This window comes from Lycium barbarum, chromosome 2, assembly GCF_019175385.1.
Source record: "Lycium barbarum isolate Lr01 chromosome 2, ASM1917538v2, whole genome shotgun sequence".
Taxonomy (NCBI): domain Eukaryota; kingdom Viridiplantae; phylum Streptophyta; class Magnoliopsida; order Solanales; family Solanaceae; genus Lycium; species Lycium barbarum.
In genome coordinates this window covers 14565540-14586390 of record NC_083338.1, presented here as the reverse complement: position 1 = coordinate 14586390, position 20851 = coordinate 14565540, and the positions used below count along the sequence as shown (strand labels likewise).

The 20851-nt window shown below is 34.0% G+C and overlaps 2 protein-coding genes across 2 annotated transcripts; one reads left to right on the top strand and one right to left on the bottom strand.

Moving 5' to 3' along the window:
* The first annotated feature begins 1899 nt into the window (after positions 1-1899).
* Positions 1900-7366, top strand: LOC132626237 (cytokinin hydroxylase-like). Its single transcript, XM_060341042.1, has 4 exons — positions 1900-2281; positions 2895-3124; positions 4821-5438; positions 6799-7366. Exons 1-4 carry the CDS (start codon positions 1993-1995, stop codon positions 7225-7227), a joined length of 1566 nt encoding a protein of 521 aa, XP_060197025.1. The 5' UTR covers positions 1900-1992; the 3' UTR covers positions 7228-7366.
* A 3749-nt stretch (positions 7367-11115) lies between these two features.
* On the bottom strand, positions 11116-20537 carry LOC132626235 (uncharacterized). Its single transcript, XM_060341041.1, has 14 exons — positions 20345-20537; positions 20153-20252; positions 18977-19087; positions 18241-18338; positions 17405-17488; positions 17133-17266; positions 16950-17022; positions 16816-16861; positions 16414-16523; positions 16193-16300; positions 15925-15984; positions 15408-15469; positions 12779-13094; positions 11116-11408 (listed from the first exon to the last, which is right to left on the bottom strand). Exons 1-14 carry the CDS (start codon positions 20426-20428, stop codon positions 11208-11210), a joined length of 1587 nt encoding a protein of 528 aa, XP_060197024.1. The 5' UTR covers positions 20429-20537; the 3' UTR covers positions 11116-11207.
* Positions 20538-20851: the final 314 nt, after the last annotated feature.

The window sequence follows — 20851 nt, the reverse complement described above, 5'->3', positions numbered from 1 at the left end:
TTCTTGGATCCACACTTATTCCGTCTGTCTCAATTTATGTGACACTTTTCATTTTTTGAGATTCAAATTATATGAATTTTGATCAATATTTTAAGATGCACTTTTTTATCAAATTGATATGACAAAAATTGTAACTTATAGTACTTCTCATGTAATTTCAAATATATAAATTTTAATATTAAGATATTAAATTAATCTAATTCAATTTAATTTTAAAATTTAATCAAATTAACTCTAGATTCGATGTTATCCCATCCATTTTTCATATGCCACTATGCCAGTACCCACCAGCTGAAAAAACATAAAAACTGATCTTACTAGACCTTTAAGATAATAAAAGGGATGTACAATACCTAACAAATAGACAGAAATAAATTAAATACATCCTTTCTGTTTTATGAACTGGGAAAAAAAACAGGAAACAAAAAAAAAAAAAAAAAAAAAAAAACAGTATGAGAAGAGCTACTAATAAAATTGAGAAGAAGATACATGTCGACATTTTTGTCTTGAGGTGATGACAAAATAGAGAAGAAAATGAATTATTATGAGAATAACAAAGTGAGTCTACTATAACTTCTCATACAGTATTTTATTTTTCTTCATGAATCATGCCGTTGGGGAGAATTATATTTGGTTTTCCTCTATATCTGGATATGCTTATAGTAAAGTTTGGAATAATATTTATTTTTTAATAAGAAATAGAGATAACTATTTTAATATCGGCATAAGTTGTTTGTTGATAATATAATACTGAAAATGTACAGACTTGTGAATCTCTTTGAAGAATTAAGTATTGTATTGAAGAGTAGTTTGTTGCACACCTCACACCTAATTAAGTATGGGTAAAATTATGGGCTAACCTATACTCAACCTACCCATTAATCACTCTTATCCGTATTTTATCTGTACATAAATATGGGCGCCTGATCGTGATCCATATTTTCTCAACCCATTTTAACTTGCCCAAATTCAATTTCACTCTCTCAGTTCTCACCCCTAATATTTAAAATGAGACAATGGTCAAAAACACATACAAACTATCACTTTTTCGTGAGTTTCCTATAAAAACTATTAGGTCTACGAGTTTCTTATCTGAACTATCACTAACTATTTATTAAAACACACCTCAATTATTAGTTGTTCCTTTTTCCTACCTCAATTATTTGTTTCCTTTTCCTACCTCAATTATTCAGGTAGGAAAAGAAAAAAACTAATAATTGAGGTGTGTTTTGATAAATAGTTAGTGATAGTTAAGGTAGAAACTCGAACACCTGATAGAGGGATAGTTCAGATAAGAAACTCACAAAAAAGCGATAGTTTAGATGTGTTTTGGCCATTAATTTACAATTAACTGGTAATATACAAGCATTAGTATATCTTGTATATTATTATTATTATTATTTTTTTATTTTTTTTTGTATATCTTGTATATTAAAGTACAAGCATTGCCTGTAAAAATATCTTGTATTAGTATAATCTCAGCCGTTGATAACATTACACATTTACGAGTATCTCGTTGAATTAGGCCTTTTACAAATTTGGCCTTTCATAATTTTTTTTTTAGTTTTATGACTCTTTTACAAGATATCTTTTTTTTTACATATAAGAAATCTGAAAAAAAAAATACGTAAAAAATCTAAAAAAATTATTTTTTTCTATTTAAATTGTAAGAGACTAAGAGATCTTATCTCCTCTTCAAATTAGTCTATGCGTGGCAATAGCGTGGCAATAGAGAATGTGTTACTCGTTTTTGAGCCGCAAAGTTATACTATGAAAATCAAGGACGAGCATATAACACATCCGACAAAAATGACTTAAAATAAAACACGTTCAAAAAGTTTTTGTACTAGTAAACTGTTCTCACGAGTCTATATACAAATTTTTTTCTCTACATAAATAGGCATCAATTTCCCTTATATAACCCATAACAGGAAAAGTGCTATCTCTGCCTTCCAAAACAATCCATCAAACTTGATAACACTCATAGTGAAGATGGAATTCATCCGCTATTCTAAAGTTGTTAGCTTGTTAAGCATGAGTGTCATTTTTTTCATTATGGTATGGAAAGTATTATATACTTGTTGGATTTTGCCTAAGTTGAAGTATCGAAAGCTTAGGGCAAATGGATTTGACGGACCAGTTCCAAGTTTCCCTCTTGGAAACATAAAGGACATGAAGGAGTTGATGAAGAAAACAGCTACTTCCACTTCTTTGAGCAATATTAGCAATGACATCCATTCATTTGTATTCCCATACTATGTTCTGTGGCAGAAATTGCATGGTAAGTATTCAACACATTATTTTGATATATAATACTGTATCTGTATGTGTTTCATTTTATACAACGTGGTTGAAAGTAGCGGCGGAGGCAGGATTTTTGTTAAAGGACTTCAAAAATTAAAGAAACTGTTGTCAGTAAGACTCGAACTTGCATGCTCGACATAAATTTGGACCCCCTTTCCACTGAGATAAGCTTTTGACTTGTGTTAAGGGGGTTCAACATTTAATATATACACATAAAATACAAATTTGCTCTTATAAATACGGTGTAATTTTCCGACGAAGGGAGTTGAACCCCTAAGCTCCATGTAGATCCACCCCTGGTTGAAAGGACACGATTATGTATGTGTAGCTGAAAGGCTGCATCTGATCCTACTTTTGGCATATACCAAAAGTACCCTTAGAGTTTGTGATTTTAAACGTGTCATGACATTTCTATGGCTATAAGAGCTAGCGTGTCATAAATACTCATATAACATGTTTAAAGCCATAAAAAGTTTCAAAGGTCGTGTTCCTTTATTTTTTAAACTCCGTATCGAGTCATATTGATATTCTTTATGTTTGTGCAGTATGCCATCAAACTGAACCAATATTTATTCGTTAATATCTTGTAGGTAAAGTATTTATCTACTGGCTGGGAACAGAACCATTTCTATACATTGCAGATCCTGAATTTATCAAGAAGATGTCTGGGGTTGTAATGAGCAAAAGTTGGGGAAAACCAAGAGTATTTAAGAGGGATAGAGATCCAATATTTGGGAATGGACTTGTTATGATGGAAGGTGATGAATGGGTTAAACGCAGGCATGTTATTAATCCTGCTTTTACCCTTGCCAGCTTGAAGGTACAGTCGGATCTCTCTATAACAGCAATTCTCTATAATAACACTTCACTATAACGCTTACTTTTTCTTTGAAATCAATTTTTCATATTATATTATATGATATCTATAAAAGCATTTTGCTATAGCAATAAAAAATATTGAGGCAATGTACTTCGTTATCAAAAGTTTGATTGTATCTCTTACATTCTTAATTAGGAACCCAATCAAAGACAGATAATGGGTACTCTTAGTATCTTCTGTAAGAACCATTTTCATCTAGTCATTCTTTGAGCACAATCAAATACATATTTACGTACACTTTTCTTTTTACAGTATCATTGTAATTAAACTGAATAGTAATTACATCATGACACTTATAATTAAACTGAATAGTAATTACATTTAATTACATCATGACACTTATAATTAAACTGAATAGTAATTACATCATGACACTCATATATATTTTGTATTAAAACTGGATAGTAACATGGTACATATCATATATTTTATAGTATCGACGTAAACCATGCTTCATCATGATATAGACATTTTTTATTTGGCAAGTGTTAGACTAGATAAGGATAAGGACAGATGCAGGCATTATTTCATGTGATATGATATTCTAGTTCAAACTTACCCCTTTCACACGTGTATATATGACACTGTAAATACAATACACAGTGTGGAAAAATAGGCTTAATACATAGACAACCCTTCATTTTGCCAACAAATTTTATTTAGACACTCGAACTAAAATTTATTACAATTGAGCGCTTGAACATATAATAAGGTGTTCCTCTTAGACACTTTCAGTTCAAATTTTGAAGAAACTCTTGTGCGTTTTCTCTAGCACCCCTTACATAGATAATTTAAATACTTAAAATATATCACATCCTTTAGTTATATGTATTTTCCTCAATAAACCATAAAACCTCGGACCTATTCCAATTAAGACTATTGTGTATATTTAAATGAAATGATATATTTTATACGGTTAACTTAACTACCAAATAGACACTTGAAAACACGCACACGCACAAAAAACAATTGAAACTTGAACCGAATGTGTCTGATAGGAATACTTTATTCTGTGTTTAGGTGTTCAATTGAAATAAGCCTTAATTCGGATGTTTAAATGAAATTCATTGACAAGTTTAAGGGGTTTTCTATGTATTAATCCGGAAAAATATTCTCCTTTCATTACCATATCAGTCAGGACTTGACAAGCTTGCATCATGTTGATCGAGGAATATTAGCGCTTCAACCACAGATTCATGTGGGAAATGGCTAATTAAGGGTTAAAAATCACTCACATTAATAGCGTAAAAATGAAAATGTATTTCAAAATCAAATATCGTTAATGTTCTGAACTAGCTTTCCCTTAGAAAAGTATTGCAAAGATCACTAATTCTTATGTATACTGTCAAAGCCATTGAAATTACTACTACTTTGGTGCCAATTTATGGTATTCAATTTTGAAAGTCAAATAGTTAAGGTTTTCTTTGATCCCAAATTTTCAGATGTCTTTTAGATATTTTAAATTGTTAATTAATATGACTTATCAAGTATATCCTATATATTTGCAGATAAGTTTTATCGGTGGTCATTCAATTTTGACTTTATCACACAAATCACTTTTCTATTTTTATTATGTAAAAGACATCCAACTTTAGAGTGTGTGTCACGCAAAAATCACTGGCCTGTCTTTTGACAGGGTATAGCAAGCTTGATGGTGGAGTCTGCCACAAATATGTTAGAGCGATGGGCAGCCCTCATCGACTCCGATGAGAAGCTAGAAATGGACGTGGAGAACGATATCATGAGCACAGCAGCCGAAATCATCGCAAAATCAACCTTTGGCATCAACTACAAAAACGGAAAAAAGGTGTTTGATAAAATAAGAACAATGCAAGTCACTCTTTTCAAGTCCATACGGTACGTTGGAGTACCATATGGCGAGTTGATGTGCTCTAAAGAGATCTTGAAAGTCAAGAATCTCGGTAAAGAGATCGATGTTCTCCTTGGATCGATCATTAAAGATCGAAAAAAGATGGACAAAAATCATGACTCAGATGACCTTCTGAGTCTATTGCTAGGTCAAGTGAGTAATGGCACGGATGACCCGTTAAGGAAGGAATTGACTACGAGGGAAGTAGTGGACGAGTGTAAGACGTTTTTCTTTGGAGGTCATGAGACCTCGGCATTGGCACTCACTTGGACAATGTTGCTTCTGTCCTTACATAAAGAATGGCAAACTCAGCTTAGAGAGGAAATCAAGCAAGTTTTTGGAGAAGGTGAAATTGATGTTACAAAGCTTAATGGTCTCACAAAGGTAATCCGATGGACCTATTTTTAAGTATTACTCCCTCAGAAAGGTTAAAGCTATTTTGAAATCTTAATTAAGAATGATATTGACTACATTAACCTTTATTTCTTCTAAAATTTACTCATGCGAACTTGTGTAGACTTTTTAAAAGTTTGTTCAATCTCTTATTAGACAAGGGTAATTTGAAAAATTAGTTAATATATTATTTGCTTCTTAAAAATCACTTATTTTCGACCAAATTATAAGAGCTAGAAATCACTTAAAGGGGAACAGAAGGAGTATTTATTTTTAGCTTTAATCAATCAAATTCGGTCCAAAATATTGCGGTTAGGAAACCAAGAACGCATTGATTTTTTTTTTTTTGTTTTGTAAATCTATCTTACTCTAATATATGATCTATATATAGTCTATAAAGTCCACCAATCTTATCAATCTTCAAGAAGAAGTACGAGTGATAAATGATAATTTAATCAAACAACACTTATAATTAATTTTTAATGCACTTAAATAATTTCTTAACGAATTTGGCAAAATCTTAAACGACAAAGGAGTTTGGGTGTTAGGGGATTGGAAATCTCGTCTTTGGGGAATAAACCAAACATAGGACCTTGTCGTGCTAGTACTAGCATAATGTTGTGTTTACAAAAAAAAAAAAAAAAAAAAAAAAGTTGTGACTGTAGTTCACACATGAGTCATCAACCACGTGCCTCAATGTCTCTTTCCAAATTTTTTGTCTTATTAGTTTTCTTCCTCTCTTCTTTCCTTTCTTTTTTGGTTAATCTCCCCTTCCCTTTCCTTACCTCTGCCCACAAAAGAATTACTTCATCTATTTCATATGATATGATAACTTTTTCTATTTTAAGTATATCGTGAAAAGAATGAGACACTTGTATAAAAAATTTAGACATTAAATTTTCTATTTTACCCTTAGTAATATTCTCTTATAGTTATAAGTGGTGGAGCTACCGCAAAAAAAACGGATATAATTAATTTAGTTGGAAAATTGTACTGCACAAATAGAACAAAAGATATTTTCCTTGTATGTATAAATTTTTGAATCCCTTTGACATAAAAAGAAATAACTAAAAAATTGCTTTACGTCGCAAGTTCGAACTCCTTGGAACACCTTGTTCAAATTCTTGACTTTGCCAAGTATTTAATATCGCTATTTTTAAGATTATTTTTTGTATTTATCAAAATTCTCTCTTTTTTGTAGTATATATCATGGCAAAGTCAAACACTATCACAAATGGAGGGAGTAAAAGAGAAAATTCCGATTCATTTTTTTTTCTTACGACACAATACTCAAATCTAGATTCTTGTCGTAATTATGAATAAAGTTCATGGTTTACTTGTTTTGATGTAGATGGGATGGGTGTTGAACGAAGTGCTAAGGCTGTATTCACCAGCACCAAATGTACAAAGGCAAGTTAGAGAGAACATTCAAGTGGACAACCTTGTCATTCCTAAAGGAACAAACATTTGGATTGACGTTGTGTCTATGCACCATGACAAGAACCTTTGGGGTGAAGATGTCAATGAATTCAAACCAGAAAGGTTTAAAGAGGACATGACACATGGTGGATGCAAGCACAAAATGGGATTCTTGCCTTTTGGATTTGGAGGAAGAATGTGTATTGGTAGGAATTTGTCTATCATGGAGTACAAGATTGTGTTGTCCTTAATATTGACTAGGTTCGCCTTCGACATATCTCCTAATTATAGGCACTGCCCTTGTATCTTGCTTTCTCTTAGGCCAACACAAGGGTTGCCTCTTATAATCAGACCCCTTTAAAATGTTTTATACTTTATGTCTCCTTTTATATGTCAAGCTGATCATGTACTGAGTAACTACTAGGTGACATATTGAAAGGTCAAGCTTTTTTATTTTCTGCACCCTATATGATCAATTTTATGTAACATTTTTTCTCTTTTATTTTGTTTCAAGAATAATGATGCATTTTTATGAAATAATTTGACGTTAGCCTTCTCATTTAATTTTACCTTTAATGATACTCCATGTTTTTATAACCACAAAATATCATGTCATGTTCATAAACCACAAGTTTTAAAAGTCTATCTTTTCTTAAACTTAGTATACAATCAAATACCTTCACATAACCACCACGGATTGTGGTATCCTGGCAAGCTTTTCCCTTTAAGGGGCCTTATCCATTGCGGTTACCGATCACCGGGTGGGAAACTGAAAAACACCTTCACATAAAATGAAACTGAGAGATTATATTCTTAATCTTCAAGTCACAATCAAATAAATACATCATTGATATAGGAATGTTTTCTGAGGAAACATCTTTGGAAGAAGAACAGTGTAAACGGACTCTGGAGGAGCACATTTGACAAGTGAATTCCAACCTATGTTACTCGGGCTCTTTAAAAATATCGACAGGTGCATGTCGGATCCTCCAAAAGTAATGTATTTTTAGAGCATCCGTCATGAATGCGGCTGCATTTTTGGAGAGTCCGAGCAACTTAGATTCCAACAATATAAGGATTGATGATTGAAAAGCTTCGTCCAAAATGAGGACCACTTTGATGTTTCGTCTATTAAGAAGAAAAAGACTACAAGTAATAGCTTAGAAGGACTTTTGTAAATTATCTAAATTAATATTATCTCTCAATTACTAGTTTAATCGGATAATATTGGACTAATAGCGTGATGGAGTTTGAGTTGGTTATGCAATTTTATCCACTAGTTTTATTGATGGAAGGAACTATGAAATTTTCCCTCGGAGTCTCTAGCTTACCTATATAACGAATATGACATCCATTTGCCTTTTCTATAGCCTGGATTCTATCTATCAGTTTTATCAGGGCTAGCTGTTAGTGAATCTAATTAATGGGATTTTCAATACACGGACTTGAAGAATTACAAAGGCTGAAAGTATATTCATGTTCATATATTCTGCTGAGATGACTCTTTATATGAAAGTCAAGACGCACGCTTGTGTATAGTAAATTGATTTTGTCTTTGAGAAGTCAGGGCAATTCGCCCTGATTTTGGGGGGTGGTCTTTAAATTTTTCCCCTCATATTTAAAATCTTTAAATTTTGCCCTTCGGCTAAACTTCATGGGTTCCAGGTTCGAACCCCCACACGGTCAAAATTTAAAAAAAAAATCGCAAGGCAGAGTTTAAATTCGCTATGCCCCCACCGGCATACACTTCTGAACGAATTACCAAAGTTATGCTGGACCCGACATACTTATGCCTTATGGGCAGACTTGGCATAAGTATGCCGGGTCCGGCATAACTTTGGTAATTCCTTCACAAGTTTATGCCGGATCCGGCATAAAAGTTTGCCCATTAAAAGTATGCCCCCAACGGCATAAACTTGTTAAGGAATTACCAAACTTATGCCGGTCCCGGCATACTTATGCCTTATGGGCAGACTTGGCATAAGTATGTCGGGTTCGACATAACTTTGGTAATTCCTTCACAAGTTTATGCCGGGTTCGGCATCAAAGTTTGCCCATTAAAAGTATGCCCCCACCGGATGAGGGTACCTAGGAAGAATTTCATTGTCCTCCTTTCAATATTATTACAGAACTAAAAGGCTTCATGATAAAAACTTTGTGCGTGGCCTCTTCCACTCATCGTCATGCAAATGCTGTCAACAATTATCATAGTGTTAATACTCATGAAAAACTAGGCTTAGATATAATGGAACAAAATCACGACAACTACTCTTTTGTAACACTACCCCATAATATATTAACAAGAGCACTTATAATATATCCAATACAGGAAATGTAGCAAAGAAAGTCTTTAGGCCACATTAACACAAAAACCACTTGAATTTTAATAGAGCATTTTGATGTCACAAAATCTGTAAAAAGTTGACATGAGATCTCAAAGTTATGCTGGACCCGGCATAAACTTATGAAGGAATTACCAAAGTTATGCCGGACCCGACATGCTTATGCCAAGTCTGCCCATACGGCATGAGTATGCCGGGTCCGGCATACGCGCGACCCAAACCTTGCCTTGCAGTTTTCTTTTTTAATTTATGCTTGAGCGGGAGTTCGAACTCAGAACCTCATGATTTCTGTGTGAACGCTCAGTGTTGCAATGCGAAGGGCAAAAATTAAAGACCAGCAATATGAGGGGCATAATTTAAAGACCACAAATATGAGGGGCAAAATTTAAAGACCACCCCAAAAGAAGGGCAATCCGCGCAAAAAATTGGAGAAGTCATATAAGATAAAAGAGATAAGGGTAAAAAACACACCCCAACTATCACTTTTTTTTTTTGTAGTTTCATACTTAAACTATTAGAAAGTTGAAAAAACTACCTAAACTATCACTATCTAGTTTGGAAAACACACCTCAAATTATTCTTGAATGACATGTGATCTACACTCTCTATTTTATATAAAAATGTTGCCAAGTGTTGTCCACGTGGATAAATAATGTCACAATGGCACCTACATGGAAATTTAAAAAAAATAAAAACTATTTGTTTTAAAAAACAAACTGAAAAATAATAATTTTTGTAAGAAAAATATCAAAAATTATAGAAAAAATAAAATAAAAAATGGATTTTTTTAAATAAAAATAATTATAACTTTTCCATTTTTAAATCATTTTTTTCTGATTTTCTAAATTTTTTGATATTTTTTTTCAATTTTTTTTAAAAATCCAGATTATTTTTATTTTTTAAAATGCTGATTTTTAAAAAAAAATATACAATTTTTTTTTTTAAAAAAAATATATATTATTTTTTAATTTCCATGTAAGTGCCACCATAGCATTACTTATTCCATGTGGACAATTTTTTTGAGAAAATTATAGCTTCACTTGTTTTTTGGAAAGTGAGTTCACACATTTAGTTCAGGTGTGTTTTGCAAACTGGATAGTGATAGTTTAGGTAGTTACTAGATAGTGATAGTTTAGGTAATTTTCTCAACCTTATGATAGTTTAGATATGAAACTAAAAAAAAAGTGATAGTTAAAGTGTGTTTTTGACCCTTATCTCTAAGATAAATGACAATCATGAGTTTTAGAAATTTGGATCCTCAAAATGGATCAGCCTGGAGATAGTGAAACCCCTGGGTTGGGTCCATATTTTGTCCAGCCCATATTAAAATTCAAGAAAAGATCCAAATTTCCTCCCCTATTATCCAAAAGGCAAACTTACAGTATGTTGCACTTTGAGTCCATTCGTATCCTCATCATTAACATATTCTTTCACATTTTCCCTACGATTAGTGAGCTCCAACGTGAAATAGTGTACTTCACATATTCAAATTCATCGAGGGAAAAATACAAATTTACCTATCAACTTTTGACTTTGGTTTAAAATTACCCTCAAGTTGAAATCCCGTTAGAAGTCAAGAGCAAATGCCGCACATAATCCATCTGCACCAACTAGGTAGCAAAAGAATAGATGTACAAGGAGCATTATGTGCTTTTGATGTTTGGTAAAACAATGATTGATAAATACAAATGTGTAATGAATTTCATAGAATGCTCTGTAAAACAGAGGATTCATAAATAATACAAGATCAGTCCCTTTGTGATTTAGCAACTGCATCAACCAAAAACATAATACAAAGTTGGAAGATCAGTTACCAGTTGACAATTCTTTGACATGCCAGTTAGTCAATTCATCAGAACAACATTAAGAAAGCCACAAAAGGAATATCACTTCCACCCCAAACCACGTCCACAAAAAATAAATTGAATTAAGAACAAGCTTAAATATTGTGATAAATAGTTAATGAGAATCTATGTAGCACAGCTATCTAAAAAAATCCTTAGTCTTTGAGATTAGGAGGAAACACGGTATCGAAAACAACCACTGCAAAAATATGTCTAACTTCACGCAATTTTCCTAATGCTAGGGACTCATAGTCGATTTTACTGCCTCGTTTTGGTCGAAATCCCTTCTCCTTTCCCCTTCTAACACACTCAAATATTGTAGAAACCTTTTGCGACAGTGTCCATGAGATAAACACCTACAGATTGAAACGAAAAGGTGAGAGGAAGTATCATATAACCATGTACAATTCCAAACAGCTGCATGAAGACATAAAATCACATCAAATTCTGTGAACACCAGCTTGAAAACAATGTATCCTGATACTCAGGGGCGGAGCCACATGGGGCCGAATAAAAGACTATTTATACATGGTTAAAATTATTTTTTATGTATATATAGTAGATGTTGAACCCCCTCGGCGGAAATCCTGGCTCCGCCACTGCTCCTTAGTGAAAATCTTGATTTCCCCACTGCTGATAATCGTGACAACGATGAAAGGAAACATTATACATGCAAACTACCCAGCTATATGGTGGAAGAAGAATGAGAGATGAGGAAGTTCAACGAAGAGGTATGAAAATGACAATAAATGACAGCTAAATGTTCTACTCCTGAAAGGAGATTAGTTCACTTCCCTGCTCAAGCATAAATGCTGAAATATCTTGTTGGTAGAAGTAGGAAAGCAATACACAAAAACCTCCAAGTTGTTTACCATCATCTTTTACTTTTCTAAATGAAGCTCCTAGTCTTTAACAATTATTATGGATAACTGTGGTGTCTAGACCAGTTTGCACACAACTCGGCTAATTCAATGGTTACCTGCTACCTCCGCTACAAGAAAAGAGCGAATTATATGTGAATTTTCCTCGGGATTATACATGAAAAATTGCAGGGTAATTTAGTTTCCTGCAGATTTGCGGATTTTCATATATATATAAAAAAAAAAACTGGTGGAAAAACCTTCGTAGGTAATTATTACCTGCGGATTTCAAAATCCCAAGGTAATTTACATGGGGATTTTGATTCTGCATGTAAGTTACTTGCAGATTTTCATGCGATAAATACTAAAAGAGTTCGCAGAAACATTTTGGTAAAAATTCTTGCAATCTGCACTTTTTTTAGTAGTCCTCCCACCAACATAGGAATAGGGAAACTTTGTCCACCAAGGTTTAGACAAATGAGGAGAAATGAGCAATAGTCTTTTGCCTCCGCTCGGATTTTTTTCCCCTTGCATGCTACGCGAGCGCGCTACCATTTGAGCCACATCCCCTTATATTAGTCTTTATTAATTAAATTATTTCGATGCATGCAACTCATGCAACAAAACTAAGGGAAATGAGTTTGAAACCACTCAAGAGAACCTCTATTTGATTATGCAAGAGATACTACAAAAATCCCAGCCAGATCATGTACAACATTTCTCCGCCTGGACGCATGAAGCTGGAGGTCAGAATGAGTAAGGTAATCTGTATAGAATTATAGCAAATGCAGTGTAGCCCTTGTTATTTATTTAAAGTAACTCAACTAACTATTAAAAAGCGTTTTGCATAGAAAATTCTTACTCACCATATCCGACTTTGGTGCTTGAGGATACTCTATCAAAGCTCGGGAAACAAAAAGCTCATCGGTCATCTTTTGCAATGCAGCTTCCACGTAAGCGGCAAGATCCATCATCTCATCCAACAATGCTTCATCTGACTCGATATTTCGGATGTCTAAGAGCTCAGAAAACCGTGTATCATGTGGTTGTGAGATCTTTTTCACAATTCCTAACACATCTGACAAAGATCCACCACAGTGGACAGCAATGCTAAAGGCAGCAACAACCAAAGGATCCCTAGGTCTGTCCACCAGTGCTTTATGGAACGCTAAGATGGCAATCCTATCAGAATTATTTTTTAAGGTGATGAGTCAGAAGAGAAAATTTTTAATCTATAAGCAGATGCAGTAGATCAAACATATATATGCAGCCCAAAATATTGATAGCACAGGCAAATATCCCCACCAAACCCCAAAAATACGACAAAAAGAAACTTCCAATTCCTCTTCATACCAACCAGCAAAGAAAAGTTCTTCTCGTTCTGTATTCTTTTCAGTTTGGGGGAGCCAAGACAGGCGCAAGTAGCTGCGATTTAAGATAGCTAGATAATAAAAAGAGAAACACAACTCAATGGTCAAATGTTGTCACATAATGCTATGGAAAAATCCCTTTACTCTGAATTCTTTATTCCCCATGACTACAAATAACATTCGAGAAACTGACAAAAATGATCCCTTAAATAAATTCCTGAGCAGTTTTAGTCCTCTTAGTCTACAAAAAGTGAGCACTTTTGGTGGCAATTAGATTTAACGAAAATGTGGGGGAAAAGAAAAAAAAGAAAAAGATAACCAGTAGCACCAGGAATGTCCCATCAAATCTCAGAATCGCAACACCAAGAACTTTACCAGACACCAAACATTGATTTTAAAAAAAAAAAACAGAGAGCTTAACCTCAAAATGGATTTATCTTAAATCCTTTTTTACACTTCACGTTAAATATAACAACTAGAGTTTGTTAAATATTTGATGGAAACCAAATGTGCTTACATTTCTCAAATTTAGAAGGGCCAAAACTGCCCTGGAGTAAATTGAAGGGACCACTTTGAACCTACCCCCAAACATAAGGACCTGTTTTTGTCATTTTCTCTATAACATTCCATATCTGCAGTTTCAAAAATAAGTCCTTACATTCTCTGCATTATCTTCAATTTCCATCTCCCAATGTGAAAGATCTAACATTTAAAAGCTGCTACATTTCATTTTTCTAATCGTTAAAAGCAATTTTATTGTTGACCAGCAGCAAGAGAATGCTGGAAGGTATTTACAAGGATAGCATCATTAGAAAAGCTGTAACATTTCACCAAACTCATTCATATTACGAGTGACCAAACAAATTATCCCATGTTGCCTCGGGCTCCTCCATCAGAATCTGATCAAATACTGCAGCGCAAATTAATGCTTTAATAAGTAATTCTCTTTAAAATATATCTTTCAGTTTTTTTTTTTTTTTTTTTTTTTTTATGACATGGGAATCCGGCCACTACCCTTCGGGTGCGCACAGGGTAAACCCAGCTCTTGTGCAATAGCTCGCAAACCATACAAGAGAGATAACCCGCACTAGGCAAGCCCCGTGCGATGAGCTCAACCCAGAAAGCAAATCCCCTACTGTCGTAGGTGGGGGTTTCGAACCTGAGACCTCCTTTATGAAAGCTCCATGCTCAACCAACTGAGCCACCCTTGCGGGTCGGTACAGTTTTTTTTTTATCTACGGAAAGTTCATATTCTCAATGCTATTCAACAAAATGTTTTAGTTTTACTACAGTTTTCTTTTACAAGATGCAGTAAGCGCGGCTGAGATGGTTTGGGCATGTGAAGAGGAGAGACACAGATGTCCCAGTGCGGAGGTGCGAGAGGTTGGCTATGGATGGTTTCAGAAGAGGTAGATGTAGGCCGAAGAAGTATTGGGGAGAGGTGCTTAGACAAGACATGGCGCAGTTCTAGCTTACGGAGGACATGACCTTAGATAGGAAGCTATGGAGGACTCAGATTAGGGTAGAAGGCTAGTAGATTGTCCCGCATATCCCTTCGTACTAGTAGTCGCAGTTTTGATCTACAGTTTATTGTCCTTTGATTCTTGCTACTATATGTTGTTTCTTGTACTTCGACTGTCTTATTTAATTGTGGTAGCTACTGCTTCTTTTTCCTTAGACTGCTTTATCAAGGCTTTTTCGCTTTCGTTAGTTGCATTTTCATATTGCTTTGAACGATTCGTGCTTATCTGACCTTTTCTCGTCATGTTTTCTCTTGAGCCGAGGGTCCTTCGGAAACAGTCTCCCTATCTTCCGAGATAAGGGTAAGGTCTGCGTACACTTTACCCTACCCAGACCCCATATTGTGGGATTTCACTGGGTATGTTGTTGTTGTTACAGTTTTCTTTTATCCAACAAAATAAGAAAATATTCCAGGGATGCAGACAAACATGAAATATTTGCAGCATCGTCAAAAGTTTCTTTTGTAATGATTATGTTCTAGATTGCTGCCTTAAGATTTAAAAACTATAGATGATCTTTTGAATTTGAAAATGGAAAAGGCAAATAACAAGTTCACTAGAAGAAATGACAAATAACAAGTTCACTAGAAGAAATAGTCTCTCACCATAAACTAGAGTGGCAAGGCCGGTTGGGTGCCAGAAGGTTGTCCAGTGTTGAAAACAAAGTCTGCATAACAGCAACTTGAAGATGTGATTGCATTGCTACAACAACCGCATAAGTGATACAACTGGAAAATTCAATTTTACTCCTTTAATTCCTGCACCTACAGATACTATTAAGAGAACTACATTTTCTGGGAGACAATTTTACTAGGGGAAAATTACATTTTTGGACCACTCAAAAGAATAATAGTCAGCAAATGTATAGGTTTTGTATATTAAGTATAAACATACATATAATATACATATTATATACAACAAATATACATATAATATACATAATCAGTGTATAGGTTCTGTATATTTTGGCTAGCGCCCACAATTAATTTCGGCCAACGGGCCAAAAATGAAAAAAGCCCTTTCATTAGCCCATTTCTTTATTTAGCTATTTTGAACAAGAGAATATATTTCCTGAACGCATATTAGATGCAAATAATGATAGCAACATAGAATCCTGTTTACCAGAAGCATATTTGATCTCCTATCACGCCTTCGAAAACCCTGGGAAATAAAGTAGGAAGCCTGCAAAATAGAGTGATACATCAGATACTTAGTATACAAACAACAACATACCCAGTGTAATCCCACAAGTGGGGTTTGGGGAGGGTAGGATGTATGCAGACCGTACCTCTACCTTTGTGGGGTAGAGAGGCTGTTTCCGATAGACTCTTAGCTCAAAACGTATACTTAGTATAAGTAGCATAAACGCAAAAAGGTTTAACTTCCATACTTGGATTGGTAGAAGAATTTCTAGAAGTCCAAATTTCCACAATAATCTAAATGAAGCTTCTGCAGAACCATATGCCAGCATGTAATTCATTTCCAACAAGATCCTTCCCTGTATTATGGGGATAAAAGAATAAGAACCTAAGAAAAATTTTTTTGCTGACAAGAAAAAGTAAAGATATATAACTAATGTAATGAATATTCTTAGAAAATTAGAACTCGTACCTTATCAAGTCTAGATATGGAAGATGCTAATTCTTTTATAAAATGGGCTGTTTCTCGAGCAAAACGGAATCTTAAACGGCCTGCTATCCTTACTCCGCGCAAAATGCGAGCTGCAAGAAGTCAAACTGAAGTTAACGCGAAGATTAATTGGATAAACCACCTACAACTGGCAGATCATGCAAAATAAGGTCCAACGAGCATTGCAAGAATTTTATGGGATAACTACACTTTTGCACCAAAAAAAATAATAGCTAGCAAATGTATAGGTTTGTATACATATAATATACATAATTATGGTAGACGTTTTGTATATTTTGGCTAGCACCGGTAATTAATTTCGGCCAACGGGCCAGAAATGAAAAAAGCCCAAATATCAACAAGAAAAAGGATAGTCTAGATTACCGCAGTCCTCAACGAAAGACGCACTTGCAGGAATCACACATCTCACCTGCAAATGAAGTTAGGCTAAGCACAATTTACACTATTACAGGAGGTTGAACAACAAGAACAAAAAGCTGTAAAAGATACATGCACACTTTAGCCCTTCTAATATCTTCCAGTCCACCCAAGTAGTCATAGACTATCTTTGCAAATGGATCAAACATCAATCTACAAATCAAAAATCATTCTTTAGTTTTTCTAAATTAAAATACACTGAAAAAATTGTTTATGGCTAACATATGAAAATTAATAATTTCGTCTACATCTACTTTATGTACCCATTGATAGTAAAATCTCTCCCCAAGCAATTTTTCCAGCGAATGAAATCAGCGTCACTGCATGCTGGAGGTCTTCGAACAACATTATAGGAATTCCTCTTAAACTTCCTCATGGTGGTGGTAAAGCTAGAAACCTGCTTTGGAAAGAGATCGAAAGACGTAAATATTCAAAAAGATACCTCAGAAACTTTCACCACTCTTAATGAGGTTTACTTGACTACTAAAAAGGGAAAAAATGTCAAACCAAGAAAAAGATGTTGCTTGAGAAAAACCTCCACGATGGTATCATCGATATGCACATGGCATATAGGAAACCTCCTTCCAACAATTTCACACCGCTGAAATGTGTTTAGTACCTGCATATGATTGATTGCATCAATAGCCAAATAGCAACTTCATAAAAATTCCTACTCAGTACCCTTAAAAAAATTGGTTGACAACCCCATGCTGATAGATTCCTAATAACTCCTTGAGGACAACAAAAGTCCATCTTGCCATAAGAGTTCGTAAAGGATGAATCTAACATTCAATTTTCAAGAGCACACAAGAGAATATCATTACTCCCTCTGTCCCAAAATACTTGTCATTTTCAGTTTTCGAGAGTAGAACTACATGAACTTTGACGAGCTTTTTAAGAATATTTTTTCGCCATATTAATCTGAGAATAATTGCAACATATAATACTTTTTTTTATAGTTTTTGAATATCTAAATTGTAATTTTATAATATTGAACTAATTTATCCAATTTAGCTCCGAAAATTAGTCAAATTGAATCTTGAGAAGCGCAACATGACAACTAATATGGGATGGACGGAGTACTAGTTAGAAGCACTAAAAATTAAGATAGAAGGTTGCAGATGTAAGAAGTTAGGATACCATATGAGCGCTATGTTTAGCCTCCTTAGCTACCTCAAATTGACAGTTTTTCTTTTCCTCCTATTTCCTATCTACTTATAAAACAATCTTCAGAAAAAGAAAGAAAAATGCAGTGCACTTCATGTACTTCATGCAGTGATAGTTCCTCTGTAATTAACTCACATTACTTTCTTGTTGCATGTTATCATATAAATTACATTTAACAATTAAAAAAAATGTGATGCAGCTAACCTCTCTAAGTTCAGCTGATGTTAATATATCGAAATCTTTTGGAGTTCTGTCCAGTATAAGATCTCTAACACAACCCCCTACAAGGTAGACCTCAAACCCTGCCAAAAGAGAGTTAAAAGGTCAGGCCACAAGAAGGATAAATAAGTATCATCATGTTCCAAAGTGCAACACTAAGGGTGTGTTTGGTACAGAGGAAAACATTTTTTCCAATTTTCTCATGTTTGGTTAGTCAAAATATTTGGAAAACAATTCTCTAGGAAAAGAAGTTCCTTAAAAATAAGGAAAATAACTTCTCCTGTGAAACTGGGAAAAACAAGTTCCACAAGTGGCATTCTAGATTAATTGTCTTCTTCCCACCATCCAACACACCCAACCCCATCCAACCACCCCCACACGTTACTTCCTACCCGCATAGTGTTTGACTAGACTATATACAAATGATTTTGGGACAATATTTTCTGCTTACGTACCAAACACAAGAAAATCACCTATTTTCTAGGAAAAGCGAGAAAACATTTTCCGTCATACCAAACAGAGCATAAGTGCAAATTACAACAAACTCCTTCATAGATATATTAATTAGTGAATTGGTGTGGTATTGCACATTCATAAAAACTCAAACTTCAAAAAAATTCTCATCTTTTTCTAACTGGTAAGATTAGAGAAACTTTATGTATCAACAAGAATAGAATAAAGATTGCAAGGATAATAAAATAATATCATCTTGAACACATACCCTTTTTCTTTAGCCCATTCAGAACCAATCTTGTTGGTTTCGCAATCATTGAAGTACGAATTCCGAGCTCTTCTGAACTCAATTTCTTCCATTTAGGGGCATTTTCATCACCTATTCAATGAAAAATTAGCATTCCAAAGTGCCAATTCACCATAATACAGCTCAAATGAAACCAAAAAAAAGGGGGAAATTTCAAAAATATACAGCCCAACATAAAATATTACAAGCATTATACATAATGTATCAACTTTGCATAAAAACGTATAGCAGTGTATAAAAGGTGTTTATACACAAATAAGGGCTAAACCGGGTAACAAACTCAAATTATGGGCTACGTGACGTAAATATTTTATTAGTTTGACTAGCCATGGAGTTTAAGAAATAAAGAGAGACTTTTGAGTCATGTGGTCCTAAATTAAAAATGTGTATAATGTCTTAAAATGTCCTTTGAATCTAGTGGTTTTAAACTTGTCATGTAGATTGTTTGAATTGTCAACTGACTATATATAGAAAGAGACACTCTTTTGGGGGCAGACCAAAAAGACAAGTAAGACACTTAAATTAGACGGACAAACTTGCCATGTAAATTGTTTGAATTGTCAACCGACTATATATAGAAAGAAACACTCTTTTGGGGGCAGACCAAAAAGACAAGTAAGACACTTAAATTAGACGGACGGAAACAAACTTTACTCTCAAAATTTTACCTTTTCGATCCAAAGTGTCATAGGATTGATTCTTTAATACCCTCCATCCCATGTGACGTTATTTGACTGGGTACAAAATTTAAAAGTAAAAGAAAGACTTTTGAAATATATAGTCTAAAATAAGTCATTAATATTTGCGTAGCTATAAATTATCTCATTAAGGGTAAAATGATTATTTTGAAGTCAAATTGTTACTCCTTCCATTTGACTTGGCACGGACTTTCACAAAGAATGGAAGAGTTTTAAAATTTGTGTGTGGCTATAAGTATCTCATAAAATTAAATTATTTTTACATATAGAAAGATCATAATATCTTTGAAACATACTAAACTAGACAGTGTACCATGTAGATTGAGCCAGTGGGAGTACTAAATATAAAAACATGTCATTATTTTTTACACGGACTAAAAAACAAATTTGGGACCAACTAAAAAGGAAAATGTGTCAGAGTAGATTCTCAAAATATTACCTTTTCTATCCGAAGTATTATAGGATCGATTCTTTAATACTTTTACCGGTTCAATAAGCGGTTCAAGATCCACTGCAGCAATAGAGCTTCTCTTTTTGACCTGAAAGTAGAAAAAGTATATGAAATTTAAGTGAAATTATAATATGAAATTTTTGGTTTTTCATAAATAATTGTGAGTAAGTAATTAAGGACCTTGTGAATGCAGAAAATGAGAGGGCGATGAAAATTGAGTTGGGTTTTAAAGACAAGAAGTTGTACTGCAGGTATTATTGCCATTATAATTCAGGTGAGAAATTCGCTGTTTTGGTTTTTAATATCTTTGCGAGGGAAAGGATATGGATATGGTTCTCGACTGCATTCCGGGTATATGCCAAAACAAAGTAGCTTATACGCTGTTGCAGCTTATAAGCTAAATCTGACTTATTTAGCTTATAAGCTATTTTAAATAAGTTAAGTTAAACGGGCTCAATTAATTTTTAGAACTTATTATAAGTATAAAATGACTTTAAGCTGGTCAGTCAAATACTCAAAAAAACTGAAAACAGCTTATAAGCAACTTATAAGCCAATCCAAACAGGCTCTTAGGCTCGTTTGGTGCAAAAAAATAAGAATAAATAATTTCGAAATTATATTTGAGATAAATTTATTTCACGTTTAGTTGGAATAAAATGATAGTATAACTAATCTCAGGATTAGTTA

Excerpts from the sequence above, each read along its gene's own strand:
- LOC132626237 (XM_060341042.1), top strand. The coding sequence starts at position 1,993 with ATGGAATTCATCCGCTATTCTAAAGTTGTTAGCTTGTTAAGCATGAGT. Across the intron at positions 3,125-4,820 it reads TTACCCTTGCCAGCTTGAAG|GGTATAGCAAGCTTGATGGT; the intron begins GTACAGTCGGAT and ends GTCTTTTGACAG. Across the intron at positions 5,439-6,798 it reads AGCTTAATGGTCTCACAAAG|ATGGGATGGGTGTTGAACGA; the intron begins GTAATCCGATGG and ends GTTTTGATGTAG.
- LOC132626235 (XM_060341041.1), bottom strand. The coding sequence starts at position 20,428 with ATGGCAATAATACCTGCAGTACAACTTCTTGTCTTTAAAACCCAACTC. Across the intron at positions 15,985-16,192 it reads AAATTCTTCTACCAATCCAA|GCTTCCTACTTTATTTCCCA; the intron begins GTATGGAAGTTA and ends TCTATTTTGCAG. Across the intron at positions 13,095-15,407 it reads CCTTGCCACTCTAGTTTATG|GATTGCCATCTTAGCGTTCC; the intron begins GTGAGAGACTAT and ends TAATTCTGATAG.